Source organism: Anoplopoma fimbria, chromosome 17 (genome assembly GCF_027596085.1).
Source record: "Anoplopoma fimbria isolate UVic2021 breed Golden Eagle Sablefish chromosome 17, Afim_UVic_2022, whole genome shotgun sequence".
Classification (NCBI taxonomy): domain Eukaryota; kingdom Metazoa; phylum Chordata; class Actinopteri; order Perciformes; family Anoplopomatidae; genus Anoplopoma; species Anoplopoma fimbria.
Window position 1 is genome coordinate 11,044,656 of NC_072465.1, and position 22,762 is coordinate 11,067,417.

General features: G+C 40.9%; 1 protein-coding gene across 1 annotated transcript; it reads right to left on the bottom strand.

The window, feature by feature from the left end:
• Positions 1-303: 303 nt before the first annotated feature.
• mtmr14 (myotubularin related protein 14) lies at positions 304-20,308 on the bottom strand. The gene is made up of 19 exons (XM_054616137.1): positions 19,470-20,308; positions 18,492-18,640; positions 17,276-17,384; positions 16,860-16,935; positions 13,580-13,634; positions 13,168-13,290; positions 12,086-12,159; positions 11,655-11,725; positions 11,495-11,569; positions 10,893-10,959; positions 8,975-9,060; positions 8,549-8,625; positions 7,413-7,449; positions 6,319-6,389; positions 6,016-6,074; positions 3,421-3,553; positions 2,579-2,755; positions 1,385-1,591; positions 304-613 (listed from the first exon to the last, which is right to left on the bottom strand). Exons 1-19 carry the CDS (start codon positions 19,602-19,604, stop codon positions 433-435), a joined length of 1,962 nt encoding a protein of 653 aa, XP_054472112.1. The 5' UTR covers positions 19,605-20,308; the 3' UTR covers positions 304-432.
• Positions 20,309-22,762: the final 2,454 nt, after the last annotated feature.

Below are 22,762 nucleotides of genomic sequence, written 5' to 3' on the forward strand. Positions count from 1 at the left end.
TCTTAGGAACAGATTCAATAAGAGCAGAGGAGGGAAGAATGTTTGTTTGAGCCTGGAACGGGCACAGATCCCATGTTCTCAGCCATTTACATTTCAGCAGCTAGAACGCTTTCTTAACATCCCTTTTTGATACTGTGGCTGAAAACCAGTTCTCTCCCTGAATGTGACTGATGAACATGGAAGACTAAAAGTCCAGAGAAAAGTTGGAGCAGCACAGACAAAAAAAAAAATATATATATATATCCATGCTTGTAAAAGGTCTGAAAAAACTAATATAAAAGGAAATTCAATAAAAAATAAAAATAAATGAATGCTTCATCCCTGAACTGAACAGAGATGTTTGGCACTTTATTGTACTATTGAGTCCAGGCATGTTGTGTCGACTGTGGATGGATGGAAGCGGGAGGAGGGTCCAAGTCAAGTTGGGAGGGATCAGACGATGGCGTTGGTGCCCCGGAGGCCGACCCCGCGGGCAAACTGCTCCAGCAGGCCCGAGATGGCGCCGGAGGGGCTGGGCGCCGAGGACTTGAGGCCGACGGTGGAGCTGTAGGCTGCCAGGAAGACTTCCCGCACCGCCTCCAGACGGGCCTGACGCTCAGAGGGGAAGGGACACCTGGAGAGGGGAGAGAGGGGAAAGGGAGGGGGAGGAAACAAGCGGGAGCGAGATGAGACAGGAAGAAAGAGATTAGGTGGAGAAATCCCATTTTAACAGTGCTGTAGAGGAAGCCTGCCAAGAAATCAGAAGAGAAGAAGAACAGAATGATGCAAACATAAGCGGTTCTGATCAACCCCACAAGGTACTTGTGAATTATCCACAGAGCTCGTCATCATCATCACCCTCTCTCATTTCTTCCCAGTTCCCTCAGAATAAAGATGGTTGGAGGTTATAAGCCTTTTCTCATTGCGAATGGTGCAGGCGGGACAAACTCATTGAGCAGTCTGATCAAGCAGAAATGAAAGTGTTTCCCCTGACGGGAGGAGAGAGTGAGAGGGTGAGTCAGAGGGAGAACCTGGTGGAAATGTCTCTGTTCAGTTGGGGGACAGTGAGCAGCGACAAAAGTTCCTCAACAGGAAACCATCTCTGCAGAGCGATATTGGCGTTTTAAAAAGGACACATACGCAAACATTGTCCTCCATGTTAGCATGCTAACGTCAGCATGCTAACATAGTCAATGAACCACCTCAACACAAATTAGCTTTGCTAAAGTGGCTATAAAAAGTCAAATGACAATCTTGTCTGGTTAGCTTAACAAATATAAAGCCACTGTAGCTTACTACTACCAAATGGGTACTTTCAAAATAAAAGTATTGATTAACTTCTCTCCTATCGTTCTCTAAAACGGTCCACAAAGTGGTAACAGTGCATAAATACAGTGTAACTCACATTCGTCCGCTGGGTCCTTCATCCTGAAAACTGAAGGGCAGGGGGGAGTCGTAGGCAGCAGCCACAGCAGAAGAGGCCGAGGAGGCCGAGGTCAGAGGTGGAGGGAAGTGGGCGTGGTCGTGGATGCTGCCGCAACCCGAAACTATCTGCCAGCTACCGTACTCCGTCGAGAGGGAGGAACCGGACCGGGTGTAGTCTGCTGCTAACCTGAGACGGGGGACAGAGAGAGGGAAGACATGTCAAAGAGTTGAAGACGGAAAGACAAAGCAGAACAGACAATCTAAATAAAAGTCAAATGGTAAATGGACTTGTACACCGCCTTTCTAGTCCTACGACCACTCGGCCAGTTGAAGCGGGCCAGCTGGCTGGCTTCAAATGAACCTCGTTATCGGATCAGCCGATACCGTTTCCATCAATTCGCCCCAAAAGTCCTAATCAGAGCATCTTTAGTGGATCCTTTCAGAGGTTCCTTCCTTTTTTTGCCCCCTTTAAATTATTTTATTTTTTTTGTCCTTTTCAGATGTAAGGGTCCTGGGACACAGTGTGTCATACACTGTACAGATTGTAAAGCCCTCTGAGGCAAATTTGTGAATTGTGATGGTGGGCTATGCAAATAAATGAATTGGAAGTTTCTATGTGTAGCTTGGTAACGTAGCATCCAGGTATCCCAGGTGTCTCTACTGCGTAATAGAATACGTCTGTGGTTGGTAACTTCATTCATCTTAGCCACAAAAAAAGAATAGACATGAGTCCTGCCGTAAAGAGTGACTCCTGAGAGGTTCTACTAACCTGAACTCTCTTATTCAGTTGGCTTTAAATTATTGGTCACAAAGACTGGGTTGGTCTGTCTTTATACAGTATGTTTACATTGGACTTTATCACATCTTCTGCTAGACAGGCAAACTTTTACACTCACACAAAAAAAACTTTTTCATAGATGAAAAAACTCTTCCTTAATCACCAACTGAAGTAAACATTCTGATCAACCAAAGCTAAAACTACTGTGTGAATATGTTTGGACTTTACTGCAACCACTACACACTGAAGAGTATGTTTTAATAGTGATAGATGGTGTCTTGTCTCTGATGGTCTGGATGGTGATCATCCAAAATGTACATTACTGAAGTTGCGTGCGTGCGAGTGTAAAAACAAGACGGCATGCAGGGCCGATGGGGGTTGTGTAAACTTGCTCACCTTCTTCCGGGGACGGCCAACGGGCTGCTGCCGGTGCGTGTGACGGCGTGTTCCGACTGGTTGGAGGAGGAGGAGCTGGAAGACCTGGCCTCGTTGAGTGGATGGGAGAGGTGCTCCTCCAGGGGGTTCTGTTTGTTCCAGACTACCATCTGAGGAGAGGAGGTGGGGCCTTTCCTCCTGAAGGGGGAGAGAGAACTCGTCAGCCTCCACAGAGGAGTTTGCCTTAAAATTATGATGAAATCAGAAGAACAGCTTTGTTCTGATTGATTAATTTGACTTGAAGCATCGTCATGTATTAAACAGTTGACAGTATAACATTTGTTTTACATTGATCCAGATCAGTCAAACAGTGGGGCTATGGTCCGGATATCCAGTTGTATCTGTCCTATTAGAAATTGAGTTTCTATTAGAAATTGAGTTTCCTTCCAGTAATACAAATCTGTACTTGTGGACTTCCCTGTTTTTGTTCTTGGTTACTGATGAGTAAATCCACTGTCATCCATGAGGATGGACATTGGAACAGGGCCATTGAATGTTACTGTGAAAACGTTCCCAACTTGTAAGATGCGGACTCATAGAAAATAATAAATTATATTAAAATTGACTGCAGTGTTTTCTCTCAAACTCGAGCATCTAATAAGCACAGTGGACCTCCTGGATCATGTTTCATTGTCTCACTGTGACCTGAAGCAACACGCCAGTTTTTAACTGACAAAACTAAACGACTGAGGAAATATGAATGATTGACCTTTAAGAAAAGGTGCATCTATCAACTTTCCAAACATACGATTAAGAAAAATATATAAGAATTCTGTGAGTCTGAGTGTGTGTGAGACGCTGACCAGCTGGAGGCCTGGGGTTGGCTGGAGAACAGGTCCACAGTGTCGTTGGTTAGGCTGGAGGCGGCGCCGGCCTCCTCGGTGATGAGGGAGAAGTCACTGCTCAGGCTGGTCACGCTGCCGCGATCCCTTGACTCTGAAAGCAGAACACACAGCGGGCAGTTAGCTCAACTTTTAACAGCACATTATAGACATTCAAATTCCATAGATATAACGATGACGCTAAAACTCCGGAGGCTTTCTCAACAGTATGTCGGACTCAGGACTTTATGTCAAGACCACAGGTGTGAAGATATCACTAAACTGCCTGTTATATCTGTAAGCATTATAACTGTGATTTCTCAAAGCAAACAAAAGGGAAAATCCTACACTCACTATTTTATCAAGACATTTCTTATCTATACTTACAAACTCACATTCACAGCATATATGTAAATTTAAATGTAAAATGACTCAATGGGCTTTGGCGCCGCATTTCAAAGCGCTATCCATTTAGCAGTGCTGAAATTGTAATGTTTTGTGTCGTAAATTCATTTTATTTTTTTGTTGGCTTTGCTGAAGTTTCTCCTGCATTTCTATGTCATAGTTTGGGGGGTTTCAGTTAATCGGCCTTTGTCCCGTTATCGGAGGACTGGATGTTGTTCTAAATAGAATGATATGTGGTCTCTATAAAGACAGATCAGTTGACACAGAGGGCCCTGTCATAACAACCCAACTGGTCAACATGGGCAGCAAAGCTTCCTGTTTCTCCCATGTTATCTGATTGAACTGTTCAGAGAGGATGCATCGCTGACCTATATACAGCACATTAACCTTTAGACTGCCATGCAGGCCCAAAGTATGTTAACCGATTCTGTGTTAACTGTTGACATCCCTACTATGTAATATGGTTTATAATATTTCTGGGTTTTAGTGTTGTTTTTTTTACACCATTTCCCATGAGCCCTAGATACGTTGAGACTCGAGAGAAGGGCGTTGGGGGTTCAAGATTAGAGATTACACATGTTTGTAGTAACAGCAGGACAGACAGGAGTTAATGCTGATGAAGCTAGGTTACATTCACAAAGAAGCCAATACTTTGGCCCCTCTATTCATAGGGGCCTCAGTTTTTTCTGTGCTCATAGAGTAATCGTTGTTTAACTTTGTTAAAATCACAAAGGATTGAATTCCCGGCAGCGACTTTTGTAGTGGAGCCGATTTGTCTCAATAGTATGTAAAAACCTGCAGAATGAAAGACTGCACATGATTTTGGCTCTATATTTGATAACATGAATGATGGCTGCAATTCATTTAGAGGAGATCCTGGTATTGTGCATGCAGCAATAGCTTACTGGAACACTTAATTTAATGGAGCTATGCTTTTCCTGTTATGGCTTGTTAAATTTCACAGAAACACTGGAGCCCATGTGCAGTGTTATAAACCTCTTTGAGACGCATTCTGAACTCTGTTTCAGCAGCTTTTCTCTTTCTTTCTTCCTGCAGTTGTGCCAGATGTGTCTATACATTTAAATATAAATTCAAACAGAAATGCAAGCCATTTATAACTGGGAAATTGATAAACTATGACATAAGGAGGCAAGCATGCGCTACTGAAAGTTATGAGCCTGCAGACAAAAAGATTTGTGACGCAAGATGTTCTGGAATCCAGCCCTGCAGTTTTCTAAGGAGATGAAAGCTCCGTGTTATCACCCGGAGTCTCTCTGCTTCGTCTCTCAGGACTCAGAACCTTTGTTATTCCTCATTGCATCAGCCCAGAGGCAAGTGACAGGAGCTCCCACTGCTGCCGGTACTTCTCCCCAGAAAAAGAGGAATTAAACTTGAAAGAAGTTGGATTCAGATAAATAAATAATGATGCATTTAACACATTTCTATGGAACAGCCACTTTAACACCACCTGTAACTTTCCTACAGTGAAAACCTCGTCTCGAAGGGAACAGTTTTTTTTCCGAAATGAGACCAAATGCAGAAGTGGCAAAAGCTGCAGTTCCTCAAACGGCCACTTGAGGACGTCTTCAAATGGGACTCGATCCAATAGACTGTGTATATAAGAAGTGAACGTAGTCGTCGGGATGCCACATAATGGTTTGTGGGCCGCATTTCTGAAGCCTAGGTTTTCGGCAATGGCTCTTCAGAAACCTGTGGGTGCCCCCACTTTAACGTTTTGTTCCATGACATAAATTACGTGAGTAAATATTCCTCTTGTGAATTTAGAAGTTTTATATGTCTTAAAGTTAGCGGCTGCTAACAAGTGTCTAAATTGGATGACTTAATGTCATACTTCTGGCAACTGCATAAATGCTGCATTAATGCTAAAATTGGTGTTCATTTGTGAAGATTTTCTTGCTGAAAGAAACGTGCAAATGTCACAAACGGTTTTTTTCTGCAGAGTTTATCTACTACAATAATCCAAAATCCAATGGAAAAAAAAGTCAGATGCTAACTTCCCAACTGGCCTACAAAAGTACGTCAGCCCTTTATAAAGATGAAATATACTAAATGAATTAGTCCGTTGAAGCAGCACATCCATCAGAGGTGTCCTGTATGTAGGCCTGTGTGGAGGGAGGGAGGGAGGGAGGGAGGGAGGGAGGGAGGACTTACTTAACTGGCAGATATCTTCCACAGTGAAATCACTGTCTTTGATGTGGGAGTTCTTCCTCCTGCAAGGAAAAATAATGATGATGAAATAACAATCAGAGATCAAAAGAGGAAGAATACTGGATTTGACTACGGAAGCTGGATATTCACTGAGTTAGTTATGTACTGTACCAGTGTTACTTTAAACCTTTAGCAACAAACTATACTATAATATAAAGATATAAATAGATATAATTTAAAATATAAGATCATAACAGAAATGTATAGAGAATAAGGACATGAAATAACATAAACAGAGGAACACACCTCTGTTTCTTTACAGCTGAGAACTTCTCTGAGACGATGTGCTTCAAAAAATTGAAGCAAAAAAAGAAAATCTGAGGAAGAAACAGAACATGTTTGATCAGAAGGGAGACACAGAAATCAAAAGTAGATCAACAGCCCAGAAGTTTTCCCTAAACATACTGTCCTCTCACAGTAAACAGTAGTCATATGTACTACAGATGAGCTGTTACCACCAGGTACTAAACAGTGGGATGAATGTTCCCGTAGGAACATGTTCTTTGACTGGAGTTCATGCTGCTGGTATAGAAATGGCTAAATATGATGCTAATGTTGATGTTTGAGACCGCAGACAACTTTTCTCCAACCATGTGTCTGACTGACTCTAGATTCATGAGAACAGTACCAGATTTATACTTTTTTACTTAACCTTTAGGTTATGTATTCATTTCAATATTTATTTTATGAACACACAACATAGTCGTGTTTTAAAATAATTGTGACCATTAAATGTATAAGCAGGACATTTTACATTTCAAAATAAAATAGGGATTACTGTTTTTGTCTTTCTCTTGTGGTTCTGTAAGTGTTTTGTCTTTTGTCTTGCAATAAAATAAAAAAATGAAAATAATGGCGTCTGAGGTGTGATGAGGTTGATCTAACCTTGCAAAGTCAAGCAATTTGGTTTCTCGACACTAAAACACATTTTTATTTATTTTTTCGTAGAAATATGCACCTTAAATCTCGGAGTCTCTAAATCTTTTGTTGGAATATTACCTCCCTCCAGCACCGTAATAATAATACTTATTATTATTATTTTTGTTTTACCTGCAATGCCTCTAATAAGCCGTCACAGCTTTATCATATGCTAATGAAAAAAATATTTTCATCATAGCTTTCTTTCTCAGAGCAAAACAATTTTCATGCTCATCTCAAAATCTGAACAATTGATACAAATGTGTTTTAACCTGAACATTTTTCCAAAAATAATATTATTTATAAATAATTTATGATGATGACTTAATGTATGTCATATCGTGTTCCTGTCCATCTCCTTCCTGTAAACAGAAACTATGTCATCATAGTTGCAGAAAAAAGTAGAAAGAAATGAAACTTACCTCCTCCCCTTTGGAGAGTCGATCTGGCAGCATGTGACTGGAAATAGAAAAAAAGAACCTCACATGCCAGCTGCCACTTATTTATGTAAAAAAAAAAAAACTACTCAACAGAATGCCATGTTGTCCGTGTAAAGACGCATGTTACAAATCCTTTGAACAGTAGTTTTAGAGAAGTGAGATCCAATGATGATAAAGTAGCTGGTTAGATATCACTAGGGCTTAGAGAGAAAATATTTTTTGGGAATAAGGGCAAACTGGCCCTTAAATTCAGCCTATCAAACATGAGTCAAGGACTTCTCTGAAGACAACTTCAAAAATATTTTCCGATATCAAAGATGAATAAGCTGGAGTCCACATATGATTCAGTTGTGACTGTAGCAGCTACTGATCCTCTGGCTACTCTCTGTGTCTTTCTGCTTCATTTCTGTAAAAAGCTACGTCGGGCTAATGAATCTCACCTGCCTGAATCAACCAAGTTGTCATTTTCCTGAGGTGATGAAGAAGCGAAGGAGTGAGCCTTCTTATATATATTGTAATTTTTGTTTTTAATTTGAAAAGTGAGTTTAGTTAGATAAAGGATGTGGGAAGAACTTCAATTATGGATACTGCAGTTTGCAAGCAAGTTTCTGAGAGAGGCGGATAAAACATGACGATTCGTTTTGTCTTTGTTGTTACTTCATAACCACTAATTAATAAAACAATTTGTATAGGTGCACGTAAAAACTGACTTAGGCAAGTTAAAGAAACATTAATTATAAACCCTGCACACACAACCACATTTCTTATTCTGCTTGGCAAGCCTGCTGATGTATAATTACATGGGCTAGCTTTCTACGAGAGGAGAAATCCTGCTGGTAATTATGAAAGGAGAACCCCCAGAGAGAGTGGGAGAATGAAAGAGCGAAGCCAGAGTCGTACTCCTTGTCTCATGTTGTCCTGGCCTTCCTCCCCCCTCTGCTTCATCAACCAGTCACTCCTCAATTATGCGTCACAGACAAACACGCTGCGCCTCAAACCAGAGAGAAGATGCGAGCATCTCTGAAGTATTCATGGTGGCTTATGCCTGTGAGCTTACCGCAAACTCATGAAACGGTGACATAGATGATGTGTGTGTGATTTTATTTTTTTATTTTTACCCAAAGAGGAACCAGTCGTAAGCGATGGTCAGGTACAGGATCTCGGCAGGCTCAAGGTTGGCGTGCACGGCTCCGTCCTGGAAAAAAGAAAACACAACAAAGAATGAGTCAGACAGCCAGTGTTAAATGAAACGCCGTGGGCCGATCGTCCACAGGACGCCATGAAGCCACGAATGTTGTTATTCTGTCTGAACAGCTCTCTGAGTGTTGGGTCTGTGGTTTCACCAGGAGCTTCCAGCATGGGGAAAAAGATAACATATTCATAACATACGGATTCTATTTTTAATAAAGGCAATGAACACGGAGGCTAACCCCAACGCGTGTTTGAAGTGGGAAATGAGATGTATGTGGAGGGGTGTGAGTGAGGACTACTGAAGTCACTAATGAATGTCGGGGGGGTAGAAAAAAGAACAAGTTTGAACTTACTGCCCACAGTGAGAGCCTGAGGAGGGACACAAAGAGAGGCGTTCGGTCCCAGCCTGATATGCAGTGCACCAGGAGGCCGCTCTCATCTAAAAGAACACACCACATAACCCTTGAGGTCATCAGCAACTCTGAATAAAATAAGGCCCATGGTCACTTAATCATTATTAATACAAACATTTGGAATAGTACAGCCTTAACCTTCCAAACCCTTAAACCATTCCGCCAGGTTTGAAAAGCATGTTATCTTTCAAAGGCCATTAAAAATACACTGTTTATAATAGCCAGAAGCTGTTAAATCAGACTTCATTGTCGAGTTTGTAACTTTCTGATGGTCCTTGAACATATCATGTGTGACGAACGCAGTCAGGTGAAGCAACCAAATCGCAGCTTAAAACTATATATTATCAAAATTACTTTATTCAACATGTCTCATTCAAAATGTCCCCCCCAAATAAAATAAAAATGAACTAACACTTCATTAAAATAGTCATATAAATACAGGTGCATACATGACATTTGACCAATTTAACCCATCCTAAACATTTATCATACCCAGGGTGTGACTTGGGGTTCTATGTCTTGCTCAAGGACACTTGGACAGTAGGAGCCAGGGATCAAACCACTAGCCTTGGGGTTCAAAGACGACCCGCTCTACCCTCCCTTGGCACTAACCACATCTTGTAAACACATTCAATTCTGCCCTCCTCAGCACAACTGTGAAGCCCTGAATGAGTCAGCTAAGATCAACAGTCACATAACAAAAGCTCTGTGAACCATCGACTGACCTGCTGGCTGCTGAACACAGAGCAGAGAGAGGTTGTAAGTAGAGGATGTAAAATGTATATGATTCACTATGCCTATTACATGACACATTTTTCCCCCAATATTAGTAAGACTTGTGGGCAGTTGGAAACATGTTGGATATGTAGATTCCATTGTTTTCCAATGTTTGGTAAAAGAAAATCAGCTTGTGTTTTTTTTTTTTTCTCCTTTTGTAATGATTTATGGCATGATAACTGCTGGAAATGTTGGATTTTTTATAACTATGTTATAGTCCACAAAATACATCTAATCATGATTATTCGGTATTCATAGAGGTGCAGGACTTATATCTTGAAGTGAAAAACAAGGCCATGGTGAGTAAAATGTTGCCGGAGCAAGAAAAAAACACCCTGAAACTGCTTGGGGTTCAGAGGGTTAAATTAATATAATTTAAAGTCATATACATTACAGGACTGGAATGTGTGAGTTTTAAGTTTTAATTATTATAGTTTTAGAGGTTCAAATGCTTGGTGTTTTGCTTCTTTGCTTACTTTTCTTACTTCTGTTTAAAGTGCGTTCTGTGTTGGTTTGTGTAATGTCGTCATTTTGGCCAAGATGGCATCAAGAAGTTACTGACCTCAATAAAATGAGGATTGAATGGTCCTTAATAAAAAATGTTGATCATTAATAAAGCAGCAAACAACTCTTCACTAGTCTCTCTCCCTCTGTGTGCACACATGCATCTTCACCTAAACGTACTATTTAAAACCCTTTGGACTCACACAGACGAGAGTGTGACACTGTTTACTCGGAAGAGTTTAAAATAGTAATGTGTTTGGGAAGTAGCGAGCACTCGACTGGATAAATGAGACTAAAAATATACTGCAGGAGTTGTGTGAGAGCTTGTGAAAAAATGTTCTCAAACAGTTTTGCTGTTGTTAAACTTTTTTCTCCATTTAAATCAAGAAGTCAAATCATCATTTTGCGGGTGAAAAGTTTCCTTTACCATTTCTTTTAGTTGTCTACATGAACTATCAATAAAAGAACACAATAAGCTAAATAAGTCATCAGTTGCAGAGCTCTCCCCTACTCTAACATTAACGCCTCTTATCCTTAACTAACATTATCTGCTGCTACTCTCACAAACACAACCTACCATCACTGTTGATGATGTGGAGCAGCAGCTTCAGGTAGTTCTGGGTCTGCTCCACCAGGTCCCACGACTGAAACACACACACACACACTTGGTACAACCGTGAAGTGAAATTAAATGTCTGGTTGCAGTGAGGTTTTTTTAACCAGACAGTGTTCCTCTTAAAGCAGACCTTATCATCGTCCTCCACATCTGTCAGTCAGTCAGTCAGTATCATACAGTGTATCCTGCACCAGCTTGTTCCAGCTGTTTGGTTATCCAAATTAGATATCTTGGTGCAAGTCTCTATGTTCACACTATCATTTAAGAAACATTCCTAAAAAACCTTCCATACGGCCTTTTTTTGGATTCTAAAACAAAGTTTTTAGGTCTTAAACCGCACTGTAACTTTTGACTCAAGTGTGAAAGTGCTCATCTGAATCGTGGCCGAAGTACTTTGCAGGTTTGGACAACAGATGGCACTGACACACCACCAACACGGGAGAGGGAGGGGGAGAGGGAGGGGGGGGAGAGAGAGAGAGAGAGAGAGAGAGAGAGAGAGAGAGAGAGAGAGAGAGAGAGAGAAGAGCAGAGCGAAGGTATGAGGTGGGAATGGAAGTGCTAACCTGGTATCGAGTCCAGTCGATGTTCAAGTTTTGAGTAAAGCACATGGGGATTGTCAAAGGAGCGTCCACGTAGTCCTGGTGGAGGAGACACAGTGTCATCAGATTGATACAACAGAGCCTAGCGACTGTTTATGAAGGACTGAACAGACCGTCTCTCTACCTGATTCCAGTTGAACACCAGACCCTCTGCTGTGTAGTCTCTGTCTTTGTAGTCCTTAAAAAACTCACACCCTAAAAAGGGAAAGTAGAAACATATTCACACACTTTCTTTTAAAGCTGAAAAAAGGTAATTAACAGTTTCTGCTTTATTACTTCATGGCCCAGCTACAGGCAAACTGCATGGAAGTCATCCGTTGGCGTGCACAAATCACCAAATTTACGGTTCGGATCGTATCTCAGACTGGAGTCAAGGATCTCAGATCAGCACGAAATATAAAAAACAGATCAAAAATAACTTTTTGAGATCCACGATCACGCTTTTTTTGTCAGCGAAACGAACAGCTGATCATTGATGATCCATATCCATCAAATCTTGCTTGTTTCTCGACTGATTGTTAGTTATGATTGAGACACTTCACATTGGAAGTTTACCTGGGTAAGGCACGGAGAGCAAGGTGAAGTCTGCATAGCGTTGGACCTTGTCCGCCTTCTCAGACGATGTCACACTGCAGAGACAGAGACAGACGCAAAGAGACAGGTGAGATACATTAGGAGCATCCCTGGGGCCCTACAGTATTTTAAAATACAACACTTTTACATAACACAGGTCCATCTAATTGGCCTGAACTGCTTATCAGAGCTAGAGTAGAATCGATTCGTATTTTGTCACATTACACAAAACAAACACTGCTGGCAGTGGGGCCTTACTTTGTTAAACATCGTCTACAGCGCATCCTTGATTGTTAGTGTCTTCTTGTAGTTCAGAATTAAAATAAATGGTTCACTGTTTCCTGACTTCTAGCATAAACATGAATCCATGCCATTCCTTACAGCCTTCTTTAGTTTGTCCTGTATGTTCACAGCTCTATTGATCATTCATAGAGCATTTTTTGTCAAAATGTGTGGTTAAAGTTACTACAGGGAACTTTCATTTTGTGTTGATATTGGCGGTCCCTGTGGACAAAAACAACAGAATCTCGTAAATAAAAAAGCTAATTTTACTGCAGCAGGGTCTGCAACAGCGTGGTTTTGCTGTTGGCTCCCAGCATGGACCGACAGAGCAGCTAGGAGAAGCTGCTGCCTGGCGTATAGGGGCATCAGGAGTAAACTGAGACTGTTTCATAAACAGTTAAAAGTTCCTTGTAGTAACATAAAGCAACAGCACTGGTACCATCTGTTCCGAATTGAACCGAACAGCCGTGATCAATTACTACAGCAGATTATCCCATAAAAAACCTAGAGGAGATGTGACAATAATTACCAAGCTCTGTATACACAGATTCAATTAAACCCAGTCTGAAGCATTCCCAGTTTAGACATTATCACAAGCACACTGTATACACCCAGTCTCCCTTCATGGCAGAACGTGCAAAAACCTCAAGACAAACACAAAACACACTGAGTCAATAGTCAGATGCCTCCCATGAGGTTTCTTCTAGCAAAGTCCAGTGGAAACGCTGACCTAGATAACAGAGAGGCAGAAAGTGGATGAACTAGTCCGTGCTGTTCCTTACTTTAGGCCAAACTTAACCTTCTTGTTCTCCACCATCAGGTCACAGATGTAGCGAACCGAGAGGTAGCGTAGCAGCTTAATGTCGTGGCCTCGAACCTTGTCAAAGAGCTGGGATTCCCCGTTCCTGAGGAGGAGGGAAAGGGGAGAAGAGGGGGAGACAAGGGAGGAAAAGGAGGAGGAGGAAAATTAAATAAGAAAAAGAAAGGTGGCAAAATGGACTTTCTCTGGGTAGGTGTTTCACTTCGATGAGAAGATGTCTTTAAGTCAGTCACATGTCACTTCTTAACACTCCCCTAGTTGTCTAAAGTGATTAGTGTCACACAGTGATGTGGCTCACAGACAGACCAGTGATGTTCTTTGTAAAGTAATCTAACATCTAAAAGGATGGACGCCCTTTAAAGTAATTTCATTACCTGACTGCACTGTCATCCTCTGGAACCTCCTCAGACTCTGCCTCATCAGTGCCCCCTAGAAAAAGCACAAGCATACAAGATGAACCCCTTCACTCCATGTGATACTAATGACAAGGACTCATACTCTGTAAATCATTCTATCTTACAGTTCAAGAACTTTTAAACAGCAGCCATTCCTGTTGGTTTACGGGTTGAAATGAGTTCAGCGTTAACCACAATACCATTCAGAGTTACAATTGCTAGTACAAGAATGCTAGTTTTATATGCATTTATATATCCATTTCCACATCCCCTTATATCATCATGAATAGCTAAACAGATATAGATTTCATATTGACAACTTTGATTTATGCATGTTATTCAAAAAAACATGTACATATAGTTTATACTTTATAAATGAGACCTCAATCTTTTTATTTCCTCTCATGTACGCTACCTTTTCATATCAGATTGAACGTTATTATTAGACTATAAGTATCAGGACAACGTTTACATTCAGGCTCTCTCTTGTGGCTCAAAAGTTTACTGCAGATAAAGATATAAACAATAAAAAAATCAACTTATTTATCTCCTGACCCGGTCTTTGGAAATTAACTAGAATATATTAATTATCAAGGGAAGCTCATTTGCACTGTTTTGAGTTTGTCACAATAGACTGACTGGCTCACACTCTCAGGTTGTTTGTTTGCGGAAAGGATGCACTTACAATTCTGAGGACATCTAGCTCTTGTTCTCTATGGAGGCTGAATGCACTTATTGTAAGTGCCTTGGACAAAGGCATCTGCCAAATGAATGGAAGTACTGTAAGAGCCCGGTCAGCCTCTCCACCTAACTTCATTTGCTAAAAGATCCACAAAACATGTGAGTCTTAGAGATGAGGATCCACAAAGAGGGCATGAATCATTTCTGGACATCTTAAAGCTGGCTGATTACTACAGGGACAGATCGTCACTGCAACCGGAGACGAGGAGCTGGACTTCTGATTTAAAGTGTCATATATTATAATAATAATAATAATAATAATAATAATAATATATAGAGCAAAAAAGATTGACATTCAACAGGTGGATAATCAGCAGTAACCCGAAATAGAATTAAGAGTTTCGATCCTTTTGAAACAAATAAAAAGACAAGTGATTGGTCACTGCTGCCTGCTAGAAATTGAATATGTCTGTACTTTTGCCTGTCACTTCTATTGGTCATCAAATAATATTGCGACAACCACTCACTCAGACTAACAAGTGATCAGCCAACGGTTAAGTGGATTTAACTACCCGACAACCATTGTGACTTGATTGATGATTGTAGTAGTTTAATGTTTCCAGGTTTTCAACAGTAAGAAAAAGCTGCTTTTATTGGTCTTACATGTGAGTGAATTTAATATTTTGAACTGTGGGTTGAACAAAGCAATACATTTAAAAGGAATACTTCACCCCCAAAATGATCATTTGTATATCAATTACTCAACCCGAAGAAACTTTTCCTCTCATGTCGCCACAGTGAACCGAGAATAAAAAAGAAAAGAAAAAAACTTTGAATCAATTGAAGGAAATGGGGGCCGCATTTAACAACAGCAAAACTCTGTCAGACCCTCACATCTCATTTATACAGGCGTACGCTCACTAGTGCCCAAACACGTGCATCTCCGCCAAAACCTTACTTTCTAAAACCCTTTCACACAAAAAAGCCTCACACTTGTGCAGGTGCACTACTCCTCCAGACGGGTTTAAGTCTTCTAAATAGTTTATGAGTGGATGTTTGGATTTAGTGTCGCTATTTAGATTTACTTGAAGTATTCCTTCAACGATGAACCTCGTGCTCCAGGATATCGATTACATTTTCCCCGGTCTCCCGATGTGTAATTAACCAAACCATTACTATATTAATTAAGAAGATGAATCAATAATGAGTTGAATCATTAGCTGCAGTTCTAATCTAAACCACGATATAAGACTGAAATGTCACTAGTAGTCCCTCACTGCACAGGTGAACTGTGTGTGCACTACAGTACGCACAATAGGTCAAAGTTGAAACAGGAAGTTGGTTGGACAATGAAGACAAAAGGAAATTATTATCCAAAAATGTCTGTTAAAAAATGCATCACATTCAACCAGGTACATTTGGAAATGTGACTGAGCCTCTGACTCTTCCTGTTGCTGCTCTGTCAAACTCATTTTCAGAGAAGTAGCAGCATTCTGAGATACAGAACATACCAATCCAACTGACCCAAGTAGTAATACAACAATTCAATTAAATTCAATTCAATTCAATTCAATTCAGTTTATTTTGTATAGCCCAGAATCACAAATTACAAATTTGCCTCAGAGGGCTTTACAATCTGTGCACATGCGACATCCTCTGTCCTTCCCTCACATCGGCACAGGAAAAACTCCCCTAAAAAACCCCTTTAACAGGGAGAAAAAAGGAAGTATACAACAGTATTATCCTTCAAAATAACAAGTGTTGTTGCAAAGCAAGACTAACATTTTAAAAGCCTTACCACAGTTTTTCACTTTTCTGAATGTCGGAGGCTAGAAAATCTTTTTTCTAGCCCCCTTTAGCCTTTTTTTTTTTTTTTTTTTTTTTTTTTCTGTTTGTCCTTTTCTCATCATTTTTATGATATTAGAGTATGTGCCGATAAGACAGATTTCTTCATATTCGTTGTACTTCCGTGTAAGGCTAACCGGTTCTTTAGAGGAACACTGTGCCTCAATAGGAAAAGTTTGACAGCTGTCTGACAACTGCTGCAACTATTACCATGTCAGAGACAAAACAAGGAAGTGCAACCTCCCATGGAAAATAAGTCGGCCACAACTTCCCCCTGTTTAGGCTAAGTTTAAGTTGTTGTGTGTGTGTGTGTCGTAGGGATGTCACGAGACCCGATGCTTCTGCACAAAGTCGATGCCAAAATTTGATGTTGAGGAATGTTAGCTGTCCCTGATAATGCTACATCGTGAAAAACAAATCTGTTCTGAACTCATCTGGAGGAGAGCAAGTTGAAGTTAGCGGTTAGCAGACAGCGGGCAGCACAGTCCTGCTTGGCTAAATAACCGAGATAAAGGCTAAAGCTAACTAAGGTTGCATTGAGTTACATTATGCTGCGTTCAAGCTCTATTCGATAAAAATGAAGGCAGTTACCACGGGCCCCAGCATGCTATTTAATAGTTATGAAGCACCGACGCACCATTACTCATAGGTCATCTGACTGTCTGTCTGTGTGTTTGTATGTGTGTGTATATGTGTGTGTATGTGTATGTGCGTGTGTGTGTGTGTGTGGTACCTGAGAAGATGTAGTTGTAGCCTGTGCGTCCATACAGCTCCCCCCATCCCGCCAGAGTGGACGACCGGCAAATATGCTGCGATGTGGGAGAAAACAATCAGACAGTTCTCTCACTGCTCATACTAGCATGTTGTTAAAAATCTGCCCATTGCATTCTATGAAGCAGCATTACTTTGAGGTGTTTATAACTTTGGCTTCAGCCCTGGTTGCAATGCTGATGTTATTTCAATTTCATATTCTTTGCTACGGTGAGGTTTAAATGTACAGAAAACTTTTTTTTAACTAAGTAAGTAATGATCATGTTGAAGGTCTTCTAATCTGCGTGTCATCATGACAAAATATGGACACCTGCTGTAGCAGGAACTGCACATTAAACTTTTTTTTTTTTTTTTTTTTTTAAAAAGGAGCAGCAGTACCTTGCCGTTGTAGAGGATGACCGGACAGACGAACCTCCCTCTGCAGCGAGCCAGCTTACTCCGGTTCACCAGGTCCTGCAGCTTACTGATCTGCACTGCGCTCTCAAACCTGCACACACACACACACACAAACCACCACACGTTCTCCATCAGTCAGACCACTTAATCGCTTTAATATATAGCGAATACTATTATAAAGCAAAAAGCTAACAATGCTGACACCCCCGAATAATCAACTGTGCGTATCCTCTGAGGTTACAGTTAAGGGCAGACAGGCGGATGTCTTCTGACAAAATCAACACAAATACAACAGCTGTGCTGTATCATCGAACGTCTCGACGTTCACGATGCATGACTACAGAAAGAGCAAGATTTACTGGTTGAGAATAGCTGCTTTAAACCACGCTAACTATCAATCATACGTGTGGGTAAGGCCATTGTGAGCAACGCTGTAATTCTTTTGCCAAATTAAATCTTTATCAAGGCTACCCCTAACAATTATTTTCATTGTAGATTATTCTTACCATTATTTTATAGGGACAATAAAATGCTTGCAGAAATGTACAATTTCTCCAAACCTACACTCACTACTACATACTACATGTCATTACAAATACTAATACTGCCTATAAAAGACCTTTGTAAATATATATTTGTTATTCGCAATGTTTCAATTGACCTCAGCGCTGGTGATGCTATGAATAATTTAAATGTTATTTCCCCAGTTTCTTACTTTGAATCGTGGGAAGCTGTAAGACAGACTATAAAATAAGGATGTGAAGACGATTTTGCTCCGAGGAAAAACCCAAGCTAATGAGGGATTTGCCCGACAAGGAGTCTTTTTGAATAAAGTATATGTGGTAAATAACGGGTTTCCAGTGTTAAAGCCTATCTTCTATTTCCAGCAGTAATGTGGAAAATAGTTCATCGGCATTAAACAGCAGAGCGAAATAAGGAGCTATTGAATCACTAAAAAGCTTTTCCCATTTCCAGCTGCAATGGGACGGCATGTGACGAAACAGTCCCCTCACCCCCTCTGCTGCCTTGACATGATCAGAGGGGCCGGTAGATGGAGGCTGACCTTTGCTCCCTGACCCAGAGTAAGGTGTGCATGATTAGGGGGAGCGATACAAACAAACAAGAGAGGTAATTGGTAACTGAGTGGACTGAACTTTGTATCAGAGAACGATGGCTGGACTGAGTGGTGGACGGGTACCTGTCTCTCTCAACGTCCGTGCATTCGTACTCCAGGAAGACGATCTGCCGGGGGTAATGGCCACACACTTCTCCATTGGAGTTGTGTATGATACTGTACTTGTAGTCTCTTGCGAATAACTCCAGGCAGCGCTTCTCTATCGCCTCCACCTGAGGAGAAGCAAAAACAAAAAAGGTTACGAAAGCAGCCTAAACCTATCCCATCAGGTAGCATTCAAAATCAGTGTTCCCTTTACACTGGTAACTTTATGACTTTCTCATTACAATGACCAAATAGGATATTCTCAACAGACATGGATCTACTAAGCTCGTCTAAAAAATGATTCACAGGTACTGTTCAAGCAGATCAAACAGTTTAGTGGCAGATTGTGTCCAATTTATGCAGACTCCTTCACCAGGGAAGTGAGTCTCCCTTACCAACCCAATCTGTTACTACTCAGTGTGAAGGTATTGAAACCCTTCAAGTGTGGCATTCAGGATCATAACATTTGAAGATTGCTGCCACTTGCCTGATAGAAAGTAGTTTTACAATATTAAGCTCAATCAATGGAATTATTGCTGATTGAGCAACGATCGTTGAAGTACTTTTCATGTAATTTGATGACCAAATATATAGACTATTAGTATATTAAATTGGGGGGGGAATCTCATCCATTTAAAATATGAATTAAGGATACGAGTACAGGAGAGGGCTCAACCCAGCAACACAAACTTGCATCAACATTGGCCTGAGGTAGAAAAACACTATCAATTTATGAATATTACGTGCAGCTAAGTGGATCAGATGTGTGCCGAACTGAGTCGTAGTTCCTCAATGTTGTTAAGATGTAATAAATCACTACCTAGAGTATATGACGTTTTGGATATTTCCAAGGTCACTTCAATTCCCTTGATTCCGCAAAGCAGTTCGGCTTATTATAAGAGACATGACAGGCTGTCAACTAACTTAAGCACACCGAATGACGGCCCCCAAACTTACCCGAGGAGTGGCTTCCTTTGCTCTGTACTGCGTCTTGGAAAACAAATCTATCAAATCCGCTATTTCCTCGCTCTTTCTGACCGACAGCCCGGAGGCCGTGAAGCCGCCGGCCGAGTTGGGGAGGGCGGCCATCATAGCGCCTCGACCCGCGGTGGTGGCCTCTAGCCGAACTCGACCTCCTTCAAACACCGCAGAACCTTGTCCTTTGGAACGGGAAGACCGACCAGGCCATCCCTTCCCAGCCAGCTTATTCCTGACTGCCCGCTTGAGGGGGCCGGAGCCGGGGACTCTTCCGGAATTCAGGGCACCGGCGAGCTGCTCCACTCTCCAAATACAACCCCAGAGCCAGCCCGCACAGCACGGCGGCGGCTGCTGCTGCTGCTGCTACCGGAGTTAGCACGATTAGCTAAAAGGCTAGTTCAGTTTACCAGACGGAGGTTGAGGGCTTCCACTAACTTAAAACCTCCGTATACTCATTTGAGATAATTAATTCAGACCGTTGTAGTCCTCCACATCACCACTGTTTAGTTTGCGGTTGTGAGATCGGGCGAAATGATGCCCGACACTCAGCACCCCCACCTGAACTCCGGTCAGCTGGAGTCAGGAAATCTCCCGGATCCTTCCCGGCCTGCTCACGTTTCCTCAATGTCACGTCTTCATGTCTCCTTAGTTACCACGACCATGGCGATGAACGAATCAAAGTTATACAGTAGTCAATGCTGTGGCTGCAGGGTCGCAGTGCTGCATGTGTTGTTGTGGATAAAAAAAAGACCCAGCAGCGGAGGGTGGTGTTGCAATATGTGTACTACAGTATGAAGGTACAACAGGCGGTAAACAGGAAGTGGACATGGGCACGTGACACAGACATCTCCCCCTTTAAATGACGTTTGTTGTTGTTCAGAGCGAGGTCTGATGTTTTGGAGAGCCTGCAGCCACAGTTTGTTTACTCAGACATGGGAGATATTTGCCTGTGGTTGGTTATATCATACTGTAGAATAATACAAATATATGTTAAGGTCGTCCCTTAAACAAGCGAGGAATAAAGTCTTCGTTCTTTATTGATAAACGCAACGGTCACATGTGACACAATCAAAGCACAACTCTTAATTTCCCCAGTAACCCACTATTTTTCCCCAAAGGAAATAAAAAAAAAAAAAAAAAATAACTGAATTAAGTATAATGGAATTATTGACCATTATTGACTATTGAATTATTATATTACAAATACTTCAGAAATCACAGAAACAACAAACAAATACAGGCTAATGTACACAAACTTGAGGTCCAGCAAACAAATGCCGATTTAAAATCTGGTATTTTTTTTTATATCCAAGCACTGTTTTTTGCTAAACACATGAACAAAGGGGCTCCAGAAATCTTGGGAAATAAGCCTATACTATAAAGTGCCAATTTCTCTGATAAAATAATCCATCTTTGTAGGTTATAATAATTATTGTCTCTGTTGAAAATAAAAGGACATACAAAGGCATGGAACAGATATTATAAACTTGTTATTGATGTTTAAACGATTAATGTCTGTATTGCCTCATTAAGCCAATAAAGTTAAATTAAACATGCAATGGTGACAAAGGGCACCACTGCCTTCTGTCTAACTATCTCTTCCAAACCTTGTGGAATAAGTATTATTTCCTTTTATGTTATTAGAGATGAGTGTCCAAGCCAGCGATTCATCCTGTTTACTGGCATGAGTGAAAGTCTTCACTCTACTCTAACAGTAAGATGGAATATAGCCATGAGAAACACAAACTGTATTCTGTTTCCCTCATCCCTTTACAATTTACTATTATGTATTTCTGAAATCAAATTTGTAAAAAAAGAACATTACACTGTTTTTGTTTGACTGATGTTATGGTAAATTATGTGTGACTGTTTCAAACATTTACTCCCCAGGCCATTTGGGGACGCTATTGTGCAGATCACTTCATGCAGCTTGAAAACTTCTCAGCATTCAGAAATGTGTTGTGCTTATGTTTCATTTGGATGTTTAAGTTTCACTTTGCATAACCATGTTATGTGAAGAGCTTATTTTCACATTTGTCTGCTGAAGAGGGAACGTTTTTTTTTGTGCTCACCTCATATCTGAGTTTAACACCCGGACAAACCAGCAGGATTTACGACATCAAAAACTACTTTAAAGGCAATCAAGTTCCAGTATTCTATCAATGCTGCATTTTTTTCTGCATGGTATGCCATGCAAAGTTTACTGCCATGACATGAGTTACCTAAACACAGTTCTTTCCAGCTTTAACAACTTAAAATGAATGAGCTACTTAAATTTTAAGGCAATCGGTTTCCTGACTTTTTTTTTAAGTCAACTTATTACAATTTACAGAGTACAGCAAGACACAACTCAACACACTCTTTTTGGGTTTTCCATCAGCAACAGTTGGAGCGGACAGGAACCTGGTACCTGATATTTTCTATTTTTAGCACAAGGATCCAAGCGAGCTGAGCCAACTCAAGAAGGCAATGGTGTAGGTTTGCATATGGACAGTATGTCCCTACCAATATTTTGGGAGACCAAATTGTCCCTACCAATATTTTGGGAGAACAAATTGTCCCTACCAATATTTGAGCAAACTTCTCAAATAATATTCGCATTATCTTTGGAGTGGAAAGACGCACACGCTCAGACAGAGAAAAAGAGAGGAGCAGACCGAGGAGAGAAAAAGAGAGGAGCAGACCGAGGAGCCGAATCGCTTGTTGCCCCGGCGCGGAGTAATGCGATTATGGCGTCTTCATCGTAGCATCAGCCAGCTATTAGGTCTCCTAGGTATTTATTTCCTAGCAAGCCCACCGTAATATTGAGCAAAATCGCTCAGAGTTTTGTCCCTGTTTAAATGTTTATGATCAAGTGGATCTAGTCTTCCTCAGAGGTGATGAAGTTAACAGTTTGTGGATAACAATACCCACAATAGTGAGATTTATGACTTATCAAAAGTGTTTTCTGTTAGTTTTGGTTTCATAGGGCAGGTCGATTTTTTTCTTGAAATATTATGACTTTGTTTTCGTAAAATTACTTTTTTTTTTTCAAATATTACAACTAACACTGATATGTGGGATACACTCTGAATGTGAAGAAAGTTTTGAACGTGAGCAGAAATCTTTCTGAAACACTTATCAGCTATTAAAGATTGAATTGCATTTTATACATCATTGAGATGCATAGGTGCCCCGTGCACATATAATGAGGTGAAATAGACAAAAAAGGAGGAAGAGTAAATCATGTCTACAGGTGTGTTGACTCGGCAATAATAACATTAAATGTGAAA